This window comes from Onychomys torridus, chromosome 7, assembly GCF_903995425.1.
Source record: "Onychomys torridus chromosome 7, mOncTor1.1, whole genome shotgun sequence".
In the NCBI taxonomy this organism is placed as follows: Eukaryota; Metazoa; Chordata; class Mammalia; order Rodentia; family Cricetidae; genus Onychomys; species Onychomys torridus.
Genome location: NC_050449.1, coordinates 109,371,374 through 109,391,778, shown reverse-complemented (window position 1 = coordinate 109,391,778; position 20,405 = coordinate 109,371,374). Strand labels below are relative to the sequence as shown.

The 20,405-nt window shown below is 41.5% G+C and overlaps 1 protein-coding gene across 7 annotated transcripts in view; it reads left to right on the top strand.

The window, feature by feature from the left end:
• Positions 1–20,405, top strand: part of Rbms3 (RNA binding motif single stranded interacting protein 3) — a 1,348,289-nt gene that overhangs the window by 790,198 nt on the left and 537,686 nt on the right. For 5 of the 7 annotated variants that reach the window (XM_036192502.1, XM_036192498.1, XM_036192497.1 and 2 more), the window contains one exon: positions 18,660–18,817. In XM_036192502.1, the coding sequence (XP_036048395.1) occupies positions 18,660–18,817 (158 nt within the window). The remainder of the gene's footprint in view (positions 1–18,659; positions 18,818–20,405) is intronic. The other 2 variants (XM_036192504.1, XM_036192501.1) reach the window with 1 other exon arrangement.

Below are 20,405 nucleotides of genomic sequence, written 5' to 3'. Positions count from 1 at the left end.
CATCTCACTGGAGGAATGCTGGAATTATAGATCCAAATTTTTGTGTGAGTCCTGAGGATCATACTCAGGTAATCAGGCTTGTGTACAAGGTGCTTATTACCTTCAGAGGCATCTTTTTGTTTAAAAGTACATTTAAAGGAGGCAGCAGACCCCTCATTCTAAATGCCTTTAACAGAGAATGTTTAACTACTGCTGAAAGGTTTGATTACACTCGTGGCCTTGCTTGAACATTGGTATTATTATTTGTCTCTCCTTGTGGAAGAAAGCGTTACTACTGAAAAGTCAGGAGACTTACTGTTGTTCAGTGTAATAAACACAAAGACCTTCACTAATATGCCTTGTCCAAATCTCTGGAATTCTCTACTGCACCACTTTGTAAGAGTCACATTGCCATGCAGTAAAATTCAAAACATGAAGTCCACTACTTTTCTAGTTTTGGCAGACATGTATAACTGGCCTAGTTTGAAATAAATCTGGCTTCTTCTCACTAGTCAAAAGCAGATGCATTTCTACAGCCAGATAGCTGTGCAGTGGCTCTGTCTGTCAGCTACTGAGTACCAGATGTTAGACTCCGAGGGAGAGAAAAGGAGCAGAGTGGAGCAGACATACTCTCTGTCACTCTCCTGACCTCAGCCCCAAGCGACACACAGGCAAGATGAAGTGCTCCCTGATTCTCCATAGTTTAATAGTCACATAATAGAACATACATTCATTATTTTATTGGGATGAAAACTTAAGAATGTTATCATTTAGAAGGCTTTATCCACCTGACAAGTAACCAAAATGTGTGAAGTTGGAACTTCACTTCCTATATAAAAGCTGGTTCCTGGATTAGGGCCACTGTCCTCTTTCCCTTTCACTTCATCTTCCTGCCTGTCAGTCACCAGTCTGTCCTTTCTTCCCTTACTTCAGACATAGCTACATCCATGTCCCTACTTCCTTTTCCCTTCTTTGTGCATTCGTTTGTTGTTCATTCATTGGTTTATGAGACTTGGTGTCATCCAGGGCTGGTCTAGGAATCACTGTAAGGTCACTTCTGGCCTGCATGCCTCCCATTCCCAAGTGCTAGGGTTGCAGAGGCCCCACACCACAACTGCTTTGTACATTGCTTGGGATAGAACACAGGGTTTTATGTGTGTTGGGCAAACTCTTTGCCAGCAGAGCCGTGTCCTCAAGCCCTGACTTTCCATTGTGAATAGATTTATGCACAGTCAGAGGTCAGCTTGGTACTTCTTGTGGAGGAATCTTCAACAGTCTTAAGATGAGGCAGTATTACCTGTGTGTCTTTCTAATCACTGTTACTTTGAGGCATGGTCTCTCTTATTGTTTCTGCTCAGCTGAGTATTAAAGACAGGTTGTTGCAGATCCTGTATCTGTCCTTGTGACTCATCACTGGTAATAAAGAGAATTTTGTGACCCAATATTAACATCATGTTGGATGGTGGGTAAAAAGAGATACTTGGAGAGCAAGTTTAACAAAGTATGTAGGGAGAAACACACCCTTCTAAATCAGATAAGGCCCCATTAAGGGCCAGAAAGATAGATGGCTGAGAGGGTAGAGGTTCTTGTGAAGCCTGATGTGATGACCTGCATTCAACGTTTTAGACCATGTGATATCAGGAGAAAACTGACTCCTCCAGATTGTCCTCTGACCTCCACACACACATTATTGCATGCCTGTCCCTCCATAAATACATATAATTTAAAAAATTCTCTTAGGTTCTAAGACTCCAATCAAAAGACCACCAATTTCCCCAGTAAGGTGTGTACCTCACTCCCTGCTGGTTGAGCACTTTCATCTCATAAAGATAACCACCAAGGACTTTCTGTGGAAAAAAAATATATGAGTTATGACCCCAGACAAAGGAGCATTATTCTCCACCAAATAATGTAATTACTGAGAAATGCTTTTTGGCAAAGCACAGTCACCAGCATCTTCCATCTTCCTGCTATTTATCCATGCTCTGGATTACCTCATTCATTAGTCCTGACAAGGGACTGCATTTGTAACATGGCCTGACAGATGTGTTACATGCTTCAGTCTTAAAATATTCCACTCTGAGCTCTGTTCTGCATTCTTGGGAGATGATGTTAAATCAGCCTTGGCAATACACCACTGTCATCATGCCAAATAACTCAGGGGGAAAATGATAAGGGTATAAAGAGATCAATAAGGCAAGAGAATCTGTGCCTTCAGAAGGGAGGCAAAATATGAGAAAGCCTATCCATCACGCATGGGGGCATAAATAAAGCAAGAGTGTGTTGTATTGGGGACACCCTTACACTACAGCACAGCAGCCATCATCCCAGGAGTAGTAAATTTCCCTTACATTTTGGTAACTCCTTTGAACTTGGTGTTTCTGAAACACAGACCCAAGATCTCCTAGCACATGGATCAGAGTGGCGTTGTTCCTCTTTCCCTTTGAATAGCATCAAATGAGGCTGTGGCTGATGAATACCAAGAAGGATGGTGCTTAGACCATTTTGATGTGAGCGGTCACCTTGGCGAGTTCTCCCTGCATAATGAAGATTCGTGTAACTCTTGCCTTTTTGTAAATATGAATTAGGTAAATATATTTCTGCCCTTTGAGATGCTATAACTCAGCAGGGCCCTTGTAAATGTCCAGTCATGTTGCATTTTCAGATGGGAAACAAGCAAATTGTAGAAGCCGGCAATTTGGAAATTAAATCCTTCAGTGAGTAATAGGTACTCTGCCATGCGGCAGGAAGTAATACTTCCTATTTTTCAGCCAAAAGCATCGTATTATTGTAAATTTGCAATAATAAACGGAATGGCTTGCAGATTCAAGGCAGTAAATTTTATGGCCACTCGGAAATAGAAATTTATTTTTGTGTGCTAATGGTCAAAGAGACTGTGAAATGGTTCTGAGCCTCCAAACATCAGGCCGAGGAAGCCAAACCTGCAGAGTGTGAAGGGTGCCATAGGGTTTTTATTTCTAAAGGAGGGGTGAAGTGCATGAAAGGGAATTTTTGCTTTAAGTAGATGAAGCTTACAGCTGTGTGCAGGATAGATTACAGCCCCTGGGATGGGGAGCAGGAAACTCTGGGACTGAGGAACAGGAAATGGTGTGAAGAAAGTTAGTCTGTATGAGAAGCCATGCACGCTTAGGCAGAGCAGCAAAGGTGCAAGGAACGAAGATGATAGATGTGCCCAGAAGTGAGAAGGCAAGCATTCTGCAGAGCCTGGCATCTGGAGGAGACACAGGCAGGGAATGAAAAAGCAGATGTATCAGGTCGCTAAGTCACCAGTACACAGCTGGTCTGTGGAAGTAAGAGCAAAGTTCAAGTTGAACTATGAATTTAAGTGGGATTGAAGCCTGAATGTAGGAAAAATGACCTGTACTCTGATCTAGGACAACACTTAGTGGTTCACATTCATATATAGGTCATCAGGAATTGTCTAGGAAAGGGACACCTGGATCATGGTCTGAAGGGCACTGCAAAGAGTAGGTGGCATAGTAAAGGGAGAAGAGATTGCATGTCACTGAGTGAGCAGAGGTGGGAGGGGAAATGTGGGTGAAGGAGTCAGAGATGACAGCTCACCTGAGAGCTGATGAAATCTGTATGTTTGGGACTCTCTTTTCTGCAGTCCCTTCTGTGACCATATAGCTAATCTTATATTGTCATTTTTATATTCTTCTCATTAAAAAATAGCCACTACTAACCCACACTGTATAAACTTTAGCCTTCTTTTTTGTTTGTTTTTTGTTTTTTGAGACAGGATTTCTCTGTGTAGTTTGTTTATTTGTTTTTGTTTGTTTTTGTTTTGATGTTGTTATTTGAGCCTGTCCTGGAACTCGCTCTGTAGACCAGGCTGGCCTCAAACTTACAGAGATCTGCCTGCCTCTGGCTCCTGAGTGCTGGGATTAAAGGGATGTGCCACCACCACCCAGCAAACTTCAGGCTTATTAAGAGTCGCCTTCTTGCATCAACTGGCATTGTGTCCATATGCTTATATGTATGTGTGGAAATTTTCTAGGAGAGAGATATTTTCATTGCAACTGGTTCAGTCTTTTTTTTTTTTTCCTGTCTCAGCTTCCTACATGCATATATTTTGTTGGCATTTTGAAAGGTGATATACATCTTGTTTTTGAGACAGGGTTTCTCAATAAAGAAAAATCTATAGTATTAGTTTGCATTAAGACATGGGAGTATCAGTTGATCATTAGAACCAGCATGCTAACTCCATACAAAATGCCATTTTTTTTTTCATTCACCAACAGGTCTGTCTTTGGTATGCCTGTTAGACATGACCAGTAGTTCAAAGGAAGGAAACACATTCTATGACACACCTGCTTGTATTCTAATCAATAGAGAGAAAGTGGCAATCATGCTTCTTTTGCTGTGGTCTGTGTCATCACATAAGGTTGGAGAGAGATCAGAATTCAGGATATTACTTTGGTGATTGTTTTTCAGAAATGGCTATTGCCGGGTTCCAAGTTCCACACAAAATAGAGCAAAGCATACTCTACAATACTAGGCATGTACAGCAATGCTTTGGAATGCAGAACTATCTTATTATCCCACATCTATATAGTATACCCTTTGTTTCATCCACCCTAGGGCACATATATAGCTGTTTAAAATTAGGCAGATAATTATATTGAAATAAGTAGTCAAATCCACCATTTTATTCACAAAATAGCCATTCAGGTGAACAGTTTTAAAATGCTCATTATTTTTAGTGTTAGAAGCTACAAACTAGTGTTTCCAGTTTTGGGGGGATATAAGAACTTCTAGTTGAGGGCATGGCCCATTAACTGGTATATTACTTAACCTTTGATGAACTTTCTGGCAATAAAATATATCTTACTTTATTGACTACTTTAACAGTCTATAGATATTTCTATAGACTTGTATATTCTAAAAATGCTATGCCATATGAGAGTTTACATTTATTTTAAGACATTTCTGGGAGTATTTTGTCATCAATTCCCTTCAGGAAAGTTAGAGTCAGTGGCTAGAATAATGCTGAATGATCCTAAGATCTCATTCTTCGGGACATTTCTTGATTTGTAGACTAGAAGGTAACTATGAATGTGAGTGATCTACATTAATTACTTTTCCATTGCTGTGATGAAACATCATGATCAAGGTAACTTATGAAATAAGGCATTTAATTGGCTTATGGTTTCAGAGGAGTAGAGTCCATGATGACAGAGAAAGGCATGGAGACATGAAGAGCTAAGAGCTCACATCTCAATATGTAAGCAGGAGGCAGAGAGAGGAGTAGTGAGGATGGCAAGAGCTTTCAAAGCCTCAGAGCCTCCCCCCATGATACACCTCCTCCAACAAAGCCACACCTCCTAATCCTTCCCAAACAGTTCAATCAACTGGGGACTAAATGGTTAAAAATATCAGCCTATGGGGACCATTCTCATTCAGAACACCACAGGATCCAATATAAAACTGTTTAAAATTTAAGATTCTTTTTTGTAACTTTTTTGAGGGGAGAGGGGACTAATTCATTGCACAGTCCTCAAGTATGAACTTTGTACATGATAATATCATTTTTTCAATGTCAGAACATTGGACATGCCTGATAGAGAATTTCAGTTTGGCAAGTGTCAGTGGACTTTGGACTTAGTAAGATTTTACAGCAAGTATATTTGTTACTTTTCTTACTGCTATGATAACTTACCAGGCAAAGACAACTTAGAGGAACACAGGGTTTGTTCTAGCTCAGAGTTTGAGGGTACAGTTGACTTTGCCAGAGAAGATATGGCAGCAGAGGTATGAGCCGATTCATCACGTTGCATACACGTGTATGTCAGAAGGTAAGAAAACAGAGAGACAGATGCTGTGGCAGCTCACTTGCTTCATTTGTTCAGTCATGTACCCCAAATTATGAATGGTGCTGCATACACCTCTGTCTTATCTCTTCAGTTAAATCTGTGTGGAAACCCCTAATAGACACACCTGACGTATTTCTATAGAGCTTCTAAATGCAGTCAAGTTGACAGAAAAGGTTAATCATCACATCAGGAAACTTGGGGTTGAGCGGTGTGACAGACATGCTATTTTTGCTTCAAAAGATTATTTGTGTGCCTAATGATAATGACCACTATGGAGGTGCTGCAGGGCTCCCACAACAGTCACAGTGCAGTGAAGAGTGTGGGCTGGTTACTTTTCTGTTACTATGACAAAATACCCCAACAAATAGTAAGTTAGAGGGTTGGAGAGATGGCTCAGAGGTTAAGAGCACTGGCTGTTCTTCCAGAAGTCCTGAGTTCAATTCCCTGTAACCACAAGTCGGCTCACAACCATCAGTAATGAGATCTGGTGCCCTCTTCTAGGTTCAAGTGTACGTGCAGGCAGAACACTGTATACATAATAAATAAATAAATCTTTAAAACAAAAAAGTGAGTTAGAGAAGTAAGGGCTTAGGTTGCCTCCAGTTCCAAAGGGCTGTGGTCTACAGCAGGGAAGGAATGGCATAACTCTAGTTTGGCATTTCATCTGCATGTTTGCATGCAGGAAGGAGAGAGAAATATACACACATACATACACAGAGAGAGGCAAAGACAGAGAGAGAAATGAGAGAGACAGACAGAGAGCAGATATGAGTAAGAAGTGGATCTATGTTATAAAACCTCAAAGCTCACTGTAGCTAGAGTTTTCCTGCCTGGCCCACAGTCAGGACAAACCACTCTCACCCGCCAGTCCTGCAGCCTCTCAGACCTAACCAAGTAAACACACAGAGACTTATATTGCTTACAAACTGTATGGCTGTGGCAGGCTTCTTGCTATCTAGTTCTTACATCTTGAATTAATCCATTTCTATTAATCTATACAGTTGCCACGTGGCTTGTGGCTTACCGGTATCTTAACATCTTCTCATGGTGGTGGCTAGCAGCATCTCTCTGCCTCAGCCTTCCACTTCCCAGAATTCTCTTCTCTGCTTGTCCCGCCTATACTTCCTGCCTGGCTACTGGCCAATCAGCATTTTATTTATACAGAGCAATGTCCACAGCAGCCTCCCCCAAGTCATGTACTTCCTCCACCAAGGCTCTACCTCCTGAGAATTTCATGTGATTCCTCAACAGTGCTGCCAGCTGGGGACCAAGTGTGTAAACACAAGAACTTATTGGCAGCAGGGGTGGGGAGGGTGCATTTCAGATGCAAACCACAACCACACAATCACTCATTTGAAATGTTTAACAATATTCTGTTAAGCTGTTGTGCCCACTGTTACAGATGAGGAGACTGGGGGGAGGGGAAGCAGTTGTTTCTTTTGGGCAGTATGATGTAAGGATACAGTCAGGTGATGTATCCTCATGATCTGTGTTTGTAGTCTCATAGCAATGACAGTGACAACCACCTCCTTTAGTTTTTAGGAATTAAGACAGTTAAGTAGGACCAGTTTGGAAAGTGAAATAGAATGTTTTACTCCTGGCTGTAGTTTATGGTCCATGTCAAAAAATGACATCAAATACAAAGAAAAGATCCACCGGAAACTGGATTTGTCCATATTATTCTGAGAAACTTTCTGAAGCATGGGGTGTGTTAGTTTATAATACATGGGAAAAAATGGAGTCTTCCTAGTTTATAATTATGAGAAAAAGCTTCATTGTGTCAGTATTTGATAGGTATCTGATTATATAAAAATTGTAATAAATTTAGCAATAAGAGTAAATGCCCAATAGATATTTTATAGTCTCATTGCCCGACAATAATAAATGTTGAAAATGTTTTTTTATATAAAATTATCTAGCCCTTCTTTCAGTTTTTTTCCACATTTGTTTAGTTAGTTGGTCACTTAGTTACTTATAAGTGGATTTCATATATTCCATTGTTAACTTCAAACTTGCTGCATAGCCAAGGGTGACCTTGGACTTCTGGTCTACATCCCCCAACTCCTCAGTGCTGCTGGCATTAGGGGTGAGCACTGCTGTGCTTAGTTAGGTAAAGCTGGGGAGTCAGGCACAGGACTTTGTTAGATAGTCTTTATCTACAGGGATATATCTCTAGCTCTCTCTTTAGGATGAAATGATTCTCCTGTATTTGGTTAGTACTGGGGATTGAACCCAGGGCTTCCTGCATGCTAGCCAAGCATTTTGCCAATGAGCTACAGCTCCCTCTTTATGCCATTTTAGCTTTAGATAGTATCTCACTAAGATACCCATGCTAGTCTTAAATTGTTCTTTCACCTATGTGACCTTGAACTTGTGACCTTCCTACCTCCACAGCTGCTGTCCTAAGCCTGCACAAACCAAGCCCTGCCTGCTGTCACACTTTTGATCTGTGTTCTAATATTGTCTTCTGCACGAAATTCTGTTATGTTTTATAGTCCAAATTTGTTAGATTTAGGACTTTAAAAGCTTAGTTTCTGTTTACATTTAATTTTGCTACATCATTAAAAAATGAATAAATAGGCTAATAAAACAACAGAACTCTTTTATGTCACAGAACTTAGGTTGTTGTTTATGGGTCTGCAGACTTTCTCTGTTAGCTCACAGTAAGGAGTTCTCCTTTTGGACTTTGACTCTACTTAGAAAGGAGAAATGTACTTGGATGGCATGTTGTGTGAACAATGGGAAGCAGGGAGTCCTCTTTGGGATGGTCCTATGAAGCACCTGATATGTAGTAAAAATGTAGCATGCTCACCTGCTAAGGAGACAGGCGTTCATCCTGTACCAACAGTTTATGTCAATCTCCCTTTTATTCCCCCCTTTTTCCATTTCTCTCCTCCCCCCTCTGTTTCCCTCTCCCGAGTCCTCTTCTCTCTTTATTTAACAAACTGAATTGTTGTTGTAACTTATTAAGCATCGAGAACCAGAGCAGCAATATGAGATTTTCATATAAAAATTAGTTATTTGGGTGGGAGAAATAGCTCCCTGTTTCTGTAGCCATGGTGTTCTTGAGTGGAGGGGGAAATGCTGACCAAGTTAACTTAGTAGAAAGGTGTTGACTCAGCCTGTCATTGTCAACTACATTTATCAATCTTCATTCATCATACATAGGAGGAGGGCATACATAATCCAGCTAGGATAAGCAGCTGGCATTATTGCCATTTATAATGTCAGGGAAATGCAGAAAGTAATAGACTTCAAAACTGGGATGTGATCTTAAAACAGTTATTTAACATTTCTAAATATTTACAAATATTCAATAATTTATCCTCCCTTCCTATTTTATTGAGAGAAGGGGGAGGGAGGAAAGAAAGGAAGGAGGGAAGGAAGGAAGGAAGGAGGGAGGGAAGGAGGGAAAGAGAGAGAGAGAGAGAGAGAGAGAGAGAGAGAGAGAGAGAGAGAGAGAGAAAGGAGACCAGTTGTCTTTGGAAGCCAGAAGAGAGCAAGAGCCTCCTGGATACCTGGATCTGGAGTTAAAGATAGTTGCAAACCACCCAGTGTGAGTGCTGAGAACTGTTCTTGCGTCCTCTATAAGATCTGTGTGTGGTCTTAACCACCAAGTCATCTCTAGTCTCTATTATTTGAGCATTTTAAATCACCATAAAAATGGGTATTGTTTACAACCAAATCAAATACTTCTTATTCCTTCTATGGATTGGATTTTTATTTCCTGCAAGTATTTTTCAGTAGCATCCACTCTGGTCAGGAATCATGTCAGCTGAAAGGTATTTTATATGTCATTTTCTTGACCCACTTCCAGAGTGTTCCTTGGACAAATAACAGAGGCTCATTCAGAGATATGGTTACTGTCAGTATTCCTAGAGAATTCTTCTAGTCTGATACATAGTACTCTTGTAGCTGACATTGTAATCTGCATAGTCATGGATCATTTCTCCATAAGCACCATTCACAATTGGCGTTGGCATTATGATCTGTTGGGGACAGAGTGCTATTATCAATGCACCAATGTGGCCCTTTCAATTCATGGCATAGCACCATAAATTTTGAAGTGGGTGCTAATTTTATTTGTTTTTCCTGGAATAAATCAGGAGTTGGTCAACTGAAAGAGAAGATTTGGGTAAAGACTCAGTGCCAATGGATTTTGGAGCCGTGGCAATGTTTATAAGAGAATGCCAGTGTCCTTACAGCAGCCCCATTTCTCTAGCTTGTAAATGTTTTAATGAAATTTGTTGAGTGGTCCTTGAACTGCACAATAACTAGTTTATTTGTGTTTTCAAGTACCATGGATTTTAAAATGTTATTTGATATCTAAACCTCTAAACAGAATTCAATGACTGTCAATGATGCCCATTTGTCAACAGAAAAGAATACCGTGTAATTATGCAGTCTTCTAAGATTTTAAAAAACTAATATGTAAGCAAAACTGACTCTCATCCTAACAGAATTATGATTAAAAAATAACTCTGTAGTGATTTGTGAATACCTTGAAGCTAATTAGCCATTCCTTGAGATGTGATTGTTTCATTACTGCTCCATTACCACATTCTGATTCTTGTTCAGAATGGAAAAGCTGCATTCTGATGGCTTTAATCTCCAGAAGAGTGGCTCCTAGGTTCTAAAAATTAACTAGAGCTTCCGCACCCCCTTTAAGGTAAATGAGCCCACCGAAAAACCAGAGAGCTGTGCTTAAGCATCTGCCCCATGAGGGTAATATAGACGATAATTTTTATAATATTTTATTCTACATTTTATAAACAAAATATAATTATACAATGGAAACATACAATTTACATATGTATGTGTGTATATGATCAAGTGTTGGCTTATACCTGGTGCCATGCTCAGTGTTCCACGTCTTTTATATTTTGGCTTGACAATAATCCTATGAAGTAGGATGCACACAACTCCTCCTCTTCTCAGGACAGGAGGTTGAAGTGCCTGGTTAGTGGTGGTGCTGCTGGTGGAGGCGCAGCAAACCACCAGGAGTCCTTAAGCATCACGTTCCCACTGTTGACAGCAGCTATTACCTGGGCCAGTGGACAGGGGATGCTCACATGATTGCCTTTTGTGAGCAGTTTCTTCCTTTATTGCTCATTTCCATATCTGTGCTGTGGGCAGGAAAAGAGAAGAGGGGCAGCCTTCCACCAGACTCCATTATCACTGGCATAACTGAGACCATTGTTTTCAGTCAACCTATTCCACATAATGCAGAGGCAGTTGCCTGGCTTGAAATCAAAATGCCGTAATGCACATGGTTCTTGAAACCATGGCTGAAATTGCGTGACTGGCCTTAGATATTAATTGAGCTACATTTGTTATGGCTTGTACACACTGGCTTCACACTCTCACCCTCATCTGAGGTCTTGACAGACACACCAGTGACTCCTAGTGTGTCGACACTCATGGAAAGGTGTGCAGAGACAAGGTTATGTGGAAATTAGCCCTGTCTTGGGGAGGAATCCACAGCCAGGACAGCATTTGTCCCCAACAATGGATTGCTTGTGGATGCTGGTTAAAAAATGTACAGTTTAAGACAGGCATGTGGTCTGTATTCATTTTTGGAGAGTAAAAGAGTTGGCCTGTCAGTCTCATGGGAGAAGTTAACCAGGGCTTTACCCTTGAGTGGATAAAAGGCTACAAATTCTATTGTGTTGGAGCTGAATAAAAACAAATTGGGTAGACCATCCGCAGAACAGACTGTTGTGTGATGGAGTCCTTGGCTTCTCTAAACCACCAGACCTACTGCCCATTGGGCTCTGCCAGCAACCAGATGCTGGTAGTAGAGCTGACTGCAGTTTGGCACCAGAGCCCTGAGATTTCAAGCCAGGGGGAATTGCATGCAAAAAATATTTAACATTCTCTTTGCAAAAGATTTATGTTTTCAATCCAGTGGGAGAAGTATGTTTCAGACTTAGTGTGACACAAATGCAAAGTGGTTCTCTAACATCTTGGTTTCAGAGAACAGAGATGTGAGCGAAATTGGGAGTGCTACATGTTCTTAGTGGTAAGAAGGAGAATTTTGGTTTGCAGTGGGCTTTTTCCACAAAATGAGTTCGAATTAGACTAGGTAATTAGTATCTTTAATATGTGAAGAGGTTGCATTGGTATTTCAAGGAAAAGGGTTACGTTTGTTTAAAGTCCTGGTTTGTCTATCCTATTCAGAGCATATCTGGCAATCTCAGAAGACATTTTTGATTGTTATAGCTTTGTGCAGAGAATGATCTATCTGGGTTGTAATAAGAAGTGTGGAGGAGGGATGCTATTGAATTTCCATCAATGAATGGGGCTACCAAAGCAATGTCGTTCCTGCAATGTCTGTGGTGGCAGAGTTAAGATTGCTTCAATTAAATATGTTTAAACCTCTCGCTGTTGAGTATTCAAGAGATAGAGTGACATTATCTAAAAGAAGCCCCCCCCCCCCACTGCTTTCTTGACTCTATTGTTGGGTGAGCAACATTTCTTAGATGGCATCCATTACTTTCTCCGAGACAGGAGCACCTCACATCCTTCTCTAGTTTACATCCAAAGCACAGTGAGGAACACTGTCTGTGGTCCTGCTCACACAGCCAGGCATCATAGAAGAGCGTGGGAGGACCTGGGGTGGGTGCTGCAGTTTTCAAACTTGAAAGATGAGGTATGCAAACACTGCTTGCTAAGTGAGTCAGTTCCTGAGGATGAGCCACTGGCCAGTTCATTTTCACCCTGTTAAACAACTGAATCTTGACAAATGAACTCACTTGTTTTCATCATATGAGAAATGCACACCGTGCCTGGTTCTGATGGTGACATCCCCTTTAGAAATTAAATGTCAAGATGGACTTATTTGTATTCTGATGGGGAAGTTGGTTCACCTTCTCTCCACTGTTGGTCATCCTCCGCACCTCAGCTTACACCTAGCTGTATCAGAACTCATGCCTGTCTCCTCCTCCGCAGCTGACTTCCAAGAAGAGCCCATGTTCCTTGGTGTAAGAGTCTTGAAGAGTTGTGGTTTAATCCTTCATCAAGTCTGGGTCCCAACTGTGTGACCCTCCAAAGTCATTTGTCCTTTCTCCACTGCCTGTTTCCTCCTTGGCAAAATGGGAAGGATATTATCTATCTCACTAATCTCACAACAAGCATATCAAGTGCCTAGCCACCAGATAACACAATTACCTCTAAGTATCTGCAATGTCATTTTAAGATCAGTGTCTGCCTAAACAGATGCCATAATTGTATTGCACTTTCTAAAGAAGAAACTGGTAGGGATAGTCTAGCTGACAGTCCCAGTGTGTGGTAGCCTTTCTTTAGTAACCTCTAATGACTCTCTTACTAACATCGTCATTACTAACACCAAAGGAAAGCCTGTGGATCTGTGTGCACACCAGACACCCCCTCTCTTTTTCACTCTGTCATCCAAAGCCCCACATGTGAATATCTCCTTGTTCTGCTGCTTCTAACCATGCTGACTCAGCAAATTCATCCCCCTGTCTCAGCACAGTAATCTACTGCTCGGTAATTCCAGACTATCAGTTCTCCAAATCCCTAAATATGATTTATAGACTGTAGCTTTGAAAATATAGTGAAGTCAATTTTATCTGAAGGAAAATATTATTTTACTAACATTTTAAAAATCCCTTCTTGGTGGCTTGGGATGATTTCAGATCTAATCAATGATAAAATCCAAATCCAGTAGGAGACAAAGAATGAAGAATAAAACATAGCTAGCCACTTTAATCAGGAAGATGGCTACCGGGATCCATTAGCCCTGGAGATTATTGACATGCCCCCCCCCCCATTTCTTTCTAGATGCTCTGGTTATGTTATCTGTATTTGGCAGCCAGAGCATGCAAAATTGCTCTTGGTTTTCACAAATTAATTCATTTAGGCTGTGCATTTTTCAGATATTCCTGGAACCTTCTGCAACTTGATATTGATAAAGGAATGTTATTTTGAAAAGGGGCAGGGAGGAAGAAATTTATACTTCTTGAACACAAAGAACGATTTACAATTCTTGTGGCTATCTGAATTGTGGGGCATCAGGTAAATAGATTCTTTGCATTGGCCCTTAAGATTGGTGGATCTATTGTCTCCACAACAGAGTGACTCCTCTTTGGGCAGGATTTCTAGAATATTTAAACAAGAATTTGAAGACAAACATCTTTACTATTACATGTTTTCCCATGACCTTAAACCCCCACACTCATTTATAAGAAACAGGTACATATCTGGCTGGTGAGATGGTTTGTTTTGTAAAGGTCCTGTCACTTAAGTATGGGATTCTGAGTTCAGATTCCCAGAATCCATAGAAAATGTTAGACTTGGTGGCCTGTGCCAGTAACTCAGTACTCAGGACTAAGGGACAGAGGTAAGCAGATCCCTGAAGCTCACTGGCCAGCCAGCCTACCTGACTAGGGAGCACTTTGGTTTCAGTAAGAGACCTTGTCTCAAGATGGAGAGCAATTAAGGAAAACCCTAAAGATAGACTTCTAGTTTCCATATGCGACCACACATGGTACATGTACATCAGCATGCACATATGCCCACAACTGCACTGAGAAGTACACCAACCACACCACAGACACACATCCACCCACCCACACAGCCACCCACACAACCACCCACACATCCACACACACATCCACACCCACACCTACCCACAGGTACACACACACACAGACAGACACACGCACACACACACATTTGCACACATAGTCTACATCTTCTTTTCCATACATACAACTTCCCTGTCCCCTTCCCAACTTTGTTTTTGTTATTCTGCTGAGTACCTTAGGCTCATTGGAGGGCACATTGATTGTTGTGGGCATGATGCAATTTGCTAAATGGTGTTCTACTTATGGAAATGCCTGCAAAGAGCCCCGAGGGAACAAAAGAATTAAGTAAACACATATTGATCATGTGTTATCTGCTGCTTTTCTTATTTGGCCAGTCCAGGCTTCTCTGTGGTCTCTCTTGGTCTGCGATACAGAGATTGGGGGACATTCTTCAGACTTCTCAGTGGTTTTAAAGCTTAAGCAATGGTGGGAACTGCTTCAAAGAAAGTCTCATTTAAAAAGAAACCCCACTCCAGAATGGAATTCAAAGAATTCGGAGAGAGGGGAGGTTAAAGTGGTAGCAGACAGCTTTGCAAACAGCTCTGCCTGGGGATTGTTAGACAAGGGAGCACTTGATGAAACCAAGCAAAGATAAACGTGATTGGACCTACTGTGAGCTAGAGACCTGCAGCCCACTCTGATGAGCACCAATGGCACCTGCTGTGTACAGTGATTATACAAGATGAAAAGCTTACATGTGTGTACAGGGGTGTCTGAGGAAGGATACAGCAGAATGTAGTTCAGGAAGCAGGCTGATTTTTTCAATGGTTCAAAACTGCTAAAGTTTTATGCACATATTAAATTCTAAAAGGCAATAGATATACTTCACTGAATGTAAATACACAAAACATACCCCTGTGTAGTTCTACATTTTTAAAAAATGGGGGAAAATAAAAGATCACACTATAATGCTTATCTTGCATTAGGTAGAGCTAAGGCAATGCTTGGGAACACTGGGAAAGTGTTCATTCCGGGAAATGGGAGCTCTGACCTTGCCTCCTCTGATATTTGCTTGCATGCTCTTCCCCTCCCCCTCCCTGTTTCTCTCTTCCTGGTTCTGTTATTTTACTTTGAGCCCTTCTGAGCTTGCATTTGACAATTCTGTCTTGTCCTTTGGAGTATTCCCCATCTACCCAATGAAATAGAGGCCTGTTAACAGGAGCAGGAGACAAGGATCAGAAGGGAAGCTTGAAGACAGGATACAATGCCAGATGGTTCACAGCCTGGCCAGGAGAAGGACTAGGAATTCAGAAAATTGGGTGGCTGGCTGTATTCTGACATCTGGGATGAGGAAAGAGGTGAACTCAGCACCAAGTTATCTGGTGGGTGTTGGGGCTGGAGGATGACACCTATGCTAAAACCAAGGGCTCACAATGGCAGGTTTCAGGGTCAGAGAGGAGGGTGGTAGAAACAGTGCAGTGAGTCACACATTGAGGTCCTGAATCTTAAGAAGCATTATTTTTTTTATAGATTTTTATAGTTACTTGAAAGTATGGGCCAGGGCCAATCTGAGAACTTGAGAGGTATAAGTCAGATATTATAGCAGGAAACAAAGCTAAGTCCCCTAAGCACACCCTCTGTCTCCATAACTTCCGCATATTTATTCATTTAGCCACAAGATATGGCCTGCAGATTTGTAAGCACCTTCTGTTTATCTGATTCAGGCTAGGTGATTCCTGCCAGCAGGCTCAACATGGAGGTAGGCATTAAGTAACAAAGCCTAACACACAGATAACAACCAAATTGTGAATGCTAGAAAGGAAAGTGGCAGCATGGTGTTCAGTTTGAAATGAAAACCATCAGTTAGAGCCAATCAGGCAGGGCTAGGAGCAGAGATGGAGGGAGCATCTCAGTGTGACAGTCTGCTTCAGGAAGTAACTGGAAATGGGGCTTCCAGGACAACTTAGTGAAGGACAGGTTGGCCTCAGTTCAGTGGGAGTAACTTCAGTGGGATCCCCATGATTTCATCTCACTGTGGTCAAGGCTAAGTTTAGTTCTAGTTATTGGATGTCCTCTGCTTACATGGGCTAGGATGCCTGTCCATTTGGGCATGTTGATTATGGTGTTTTGTTTTGCTTACAATTAGATCACAAAGGCACTGAGTACAGTTTGTCCTCATTTTCCCCAATCATATCATCCAATTAGCCTTTCAATATCTTCCATGGCTCAAATACTAAGTAGTTGGGTACTCTCTGTTAGTCTCTGCTCCTATTGCTATGACAAACTACCTAACAAGACAACTTAAGGAAGAAGGGCTTGGCTTTTGCCCACATCAGGAAGGTATTTTCCATTATGATGAGGAGAGACCTGGTGCCAGAAGCTTGAGGGCAGCTGGTCATATTTCATCCACAGTCAGGAACCAGAGAGAGAAGAACGCTAGTGCTCTGCTTATTTTCTCCTTTTCATTCTGTCCTGGGTTCCAGTCTCTGTTGGGCTTTTCACCTCAATTAACTTAGTTTAGAAACTTCGCTAGAGACATGTGAGATGCTTATCTCCCAGCTTAGTATTGATCCTGTTGAGTTGACAATCAATATTAAGTATCACACTATTTGAATAAATTCATTTCTACTACTGAGTCCCAAGCTTACTGTTCAATAGTTACTAGCCCCCTACCCAATAACTAAGTCTTTAGGAAAGAACACAGATAATTTTCCAGTAGAATAATTTTAAAGGTTTATTTATTTATTTTGATGATTATTGTATGTGCCTATATGAATTGATGTATACCATGTGTATGCAGTTGCTAGCAGAGTTCAGAAGAGGGCATTAGATCCTTTGGAGCAAGTTATGGGCCCCTGTTAACCACTAACTACATGGCTGCTGGAAACTGAGTCTGGGTTTCTATGAGAGCAGAGAATACCCTTTAACTGCTGAGCCCCCTCTTTAACCCATCCATTAGTCTTGAAGAATGTGCTTATCCTTGCTTTTGAGTGACGTTCTGAACTCCAGATGAAAAATTCTGGACTCTTATAACTAGCATTATCAACGATGATTTCTAATCACAAATATTAACATATGCCTTCATCAGCGTTTACAGTGCTCTGGTAGCTTACAACAGCCATGTCCGCATCAGCTCACTAAGGTCTTTAAAAGACCCTGGGACCAAGAGAGCTATTATCATCTTATTCATGTTAGTGAAATTATTGTTTTTTAGAGAGGTTAGGTTACCACCTAAAGGTTACCCAGATGATAAAACACTCAGCAAGGACTCAATCCAGGCAGACTGTATAATTTGAGGTCCTCTGAAGATGGCTTAGATGAAAAGAGATGAAGACAAATAAGGGATATATTTACTAATTTTGAGCTGTATAGTTGTAATTACTTTTATATGTGTATTCTAAGCGTCAGACAGTAATTTCATTATTTTAATGCTGACATAAGATGGTTTAACTGACTAAAATAGTGGTTCTGAAATGAAAAGAGCCTCAGCATCACCAGGTGACATCAAGCAGTGTCTGTAGACACTTTTAGCTCTCCCATGGAATGAATAGGTGCCATTAGAATCTAGTGAGGAAGACTGGCCGCCCATAAACCTCCTACAGTGAACAGACAGTTCTGATGTGGGAGTCCTGGGTTCAGAGTCTCGAGGGGATTCAGGTGGAGACTCTAGGGTTAGATATTGCAAATCAGGATCTTTTGAAGCAGATCTTGATGGAAAGCAGGTTTTAGAGTAGGTAAAGGAGCTGAGGCAGATACATTCATTTACCCACTCAGAACCAGGTTGCCTAGAATGGTTTCTACACACCCAGATCTGTGCTTTCCTATGGGGGTCAGGAAAGCAGCAGCTATAAGTTTCTTTGGAGAAAAGGAGTGAACCAAAGAGCAAGGAAGATAGAGATGCCTGGCTGTTAGAAGCAAGGTAGAATACCGAGACTGACTGTTGTAGTGCCACAGGGAAGGAGGTGACATGCTAATTTAGAAGCATGTGGAGAACCAGTCTGGTGAGGGACAAAGTCAAAAGCTGAGAGTTTCTGTCAGGAGCCCCTAGCTTCCTTGTCTGCCATTCATGGTTGTGCTGATCCAAATGTTGGGGCAGAGGCGAGGAAAAGCTAGTGATGTTCCTGTTCTCAGAAGCAGCATGGGATATGGTACTGGTGTGTTGGGAGGTGTGCATGCATCAATGTGTGAGTATATTAGAGAGGGCAAGGAGCTTGCATTGTCCTCAGGAAATGCTGCTGGTCTATGAACAGGTACTGGCTTCTGTTTGTCCAGTGACACTTTTTTCTGTTTTCAGCAGTCCTATGCACCAGCTCCCCACCCTATGGCTCCTCCCAGCCCCAGCACAAACAGCAGCAGCAACAGCAGTGGAGAACAGTTGAGTAAAACGAACCTGTATATTCGAGGCCTTCCACCAGGCACCACTGACCAGGACCTTATCAAGCTATGTCAACCGTAAGTGTCCTGAGGCTCCCCAGGCCTCTTCCGATGCATACATCACCTGTGGGGACACCCTATGGGCTCTACCCACTGCTGACTCAGTGAGGAAGCCTCTTGTACATGAGTGGGGGTTAAATTCGTGATTTTGGCTTCAGCTTCTTTCGGGGAGCAGGGTGTGGTGCATGGCCATAGAGGTGGGATTTCTTGAGCAGATGGCTGGGGGAATGCTGGCTGAATCATGTGTATTGATCTGAAAGACAGAGAGTGATGAGAAAGACCTGTTCTCAGCCCTGCCGGGTAGGCACTAAAGCTTTTCTGGCCATAATTGGCAAATACAGTTTTAACCAGGATAATTGGCCCTTTACTTTCCTTAGAGGTATCTACACCCATGCCCTGAAATTCTGCTTCCCATCCAAGCCAGGAACCCTCTGACGTGTCTTTCTGGATTTCCCAAGAAAGATAGAAATAATTGAATTTTCTTCCAAAAAAATGTTTTCATTCATCCCTTATTTAGCAGCACAGGTATTATCACTCGCAAATATGCTAACACTGCATGGGTTTACCCTACCAATAAACTCAGTAGCAAATTATGAGTTAAGAATCACAGGCTAGAGGTTTAGACTTCCCTTCTATTACTTCCAAAATATCAAGGCAGATATCTGTGGTTTGATTACCCCACAGTCAGGAATTTTTAAATTTGGGGAGAGCTATTACTCAGTTGCTTACCTTCTCTTTTGGAACCTTGTTGCAAGAAGGTAAAGATGCTATTTACATTGTAAGGTTTCCAACCCCTACATGTCAGGCAAGGAATACACAATAGGCAGTATTTATTTGCTTTCATTATGAATTTAAAAATTGGGAGTTCATATTTAGACAACAGATAGTGGCAGACAGATACAAACAAATATACAAAAAGTCATAACTAGATAATCAGCTAAGAAAACAGCAGGTGGATTGGGATAAAGATGCCCTGTTGCTACTGTCTGCCTTGATTTGTGCAAGATAAAAATGGAAGCGTGTAAGAAAAATATTTGCCTAGAAGATATTAGTTTTGTTTTTCTAATGTATAGCTTGATCTGTTTGGGAGTCTCCCAGGCTGTGGGACCGGGACCTGTCCTTGGTGCATGAGCTGGCTGTTTGGAACCTTGGGCTTACACAGGGACACATGCTTAGCCTGGAAGGAGGGGACTGGACCTGCCTGTACTGAATCCACCAGGTTTAAATGAGTCCCCATGGGTGTCTTGGTTCTGGAGGACATGGAAATGGAGGGGAGGGACAGGGGGAAGGTGGGGGTGGGGGCAGGAGGGGGGAGGACAGGGGAACCCATGGCTGATGTATAAAATTAAAACAACAACAACAACAACAAATAATAATAATAATAATAATAATAACAACAACAATAATAAACTGCCATGGCTAATACATATAGATATTTGTTAAGTTTTGTTTTACAAAATATATGGGTGTTGAGAATGAGAATCAGAAGGTAAATAGCTTATTACAAAATCTGAACTATTTTGGAAAGTAAAGGTCTTTGAAAATATGAAAATTGTTGGCTTTGATTGGGTTTGTAGATAAATACCTGTTATATTTGGTTCAGACT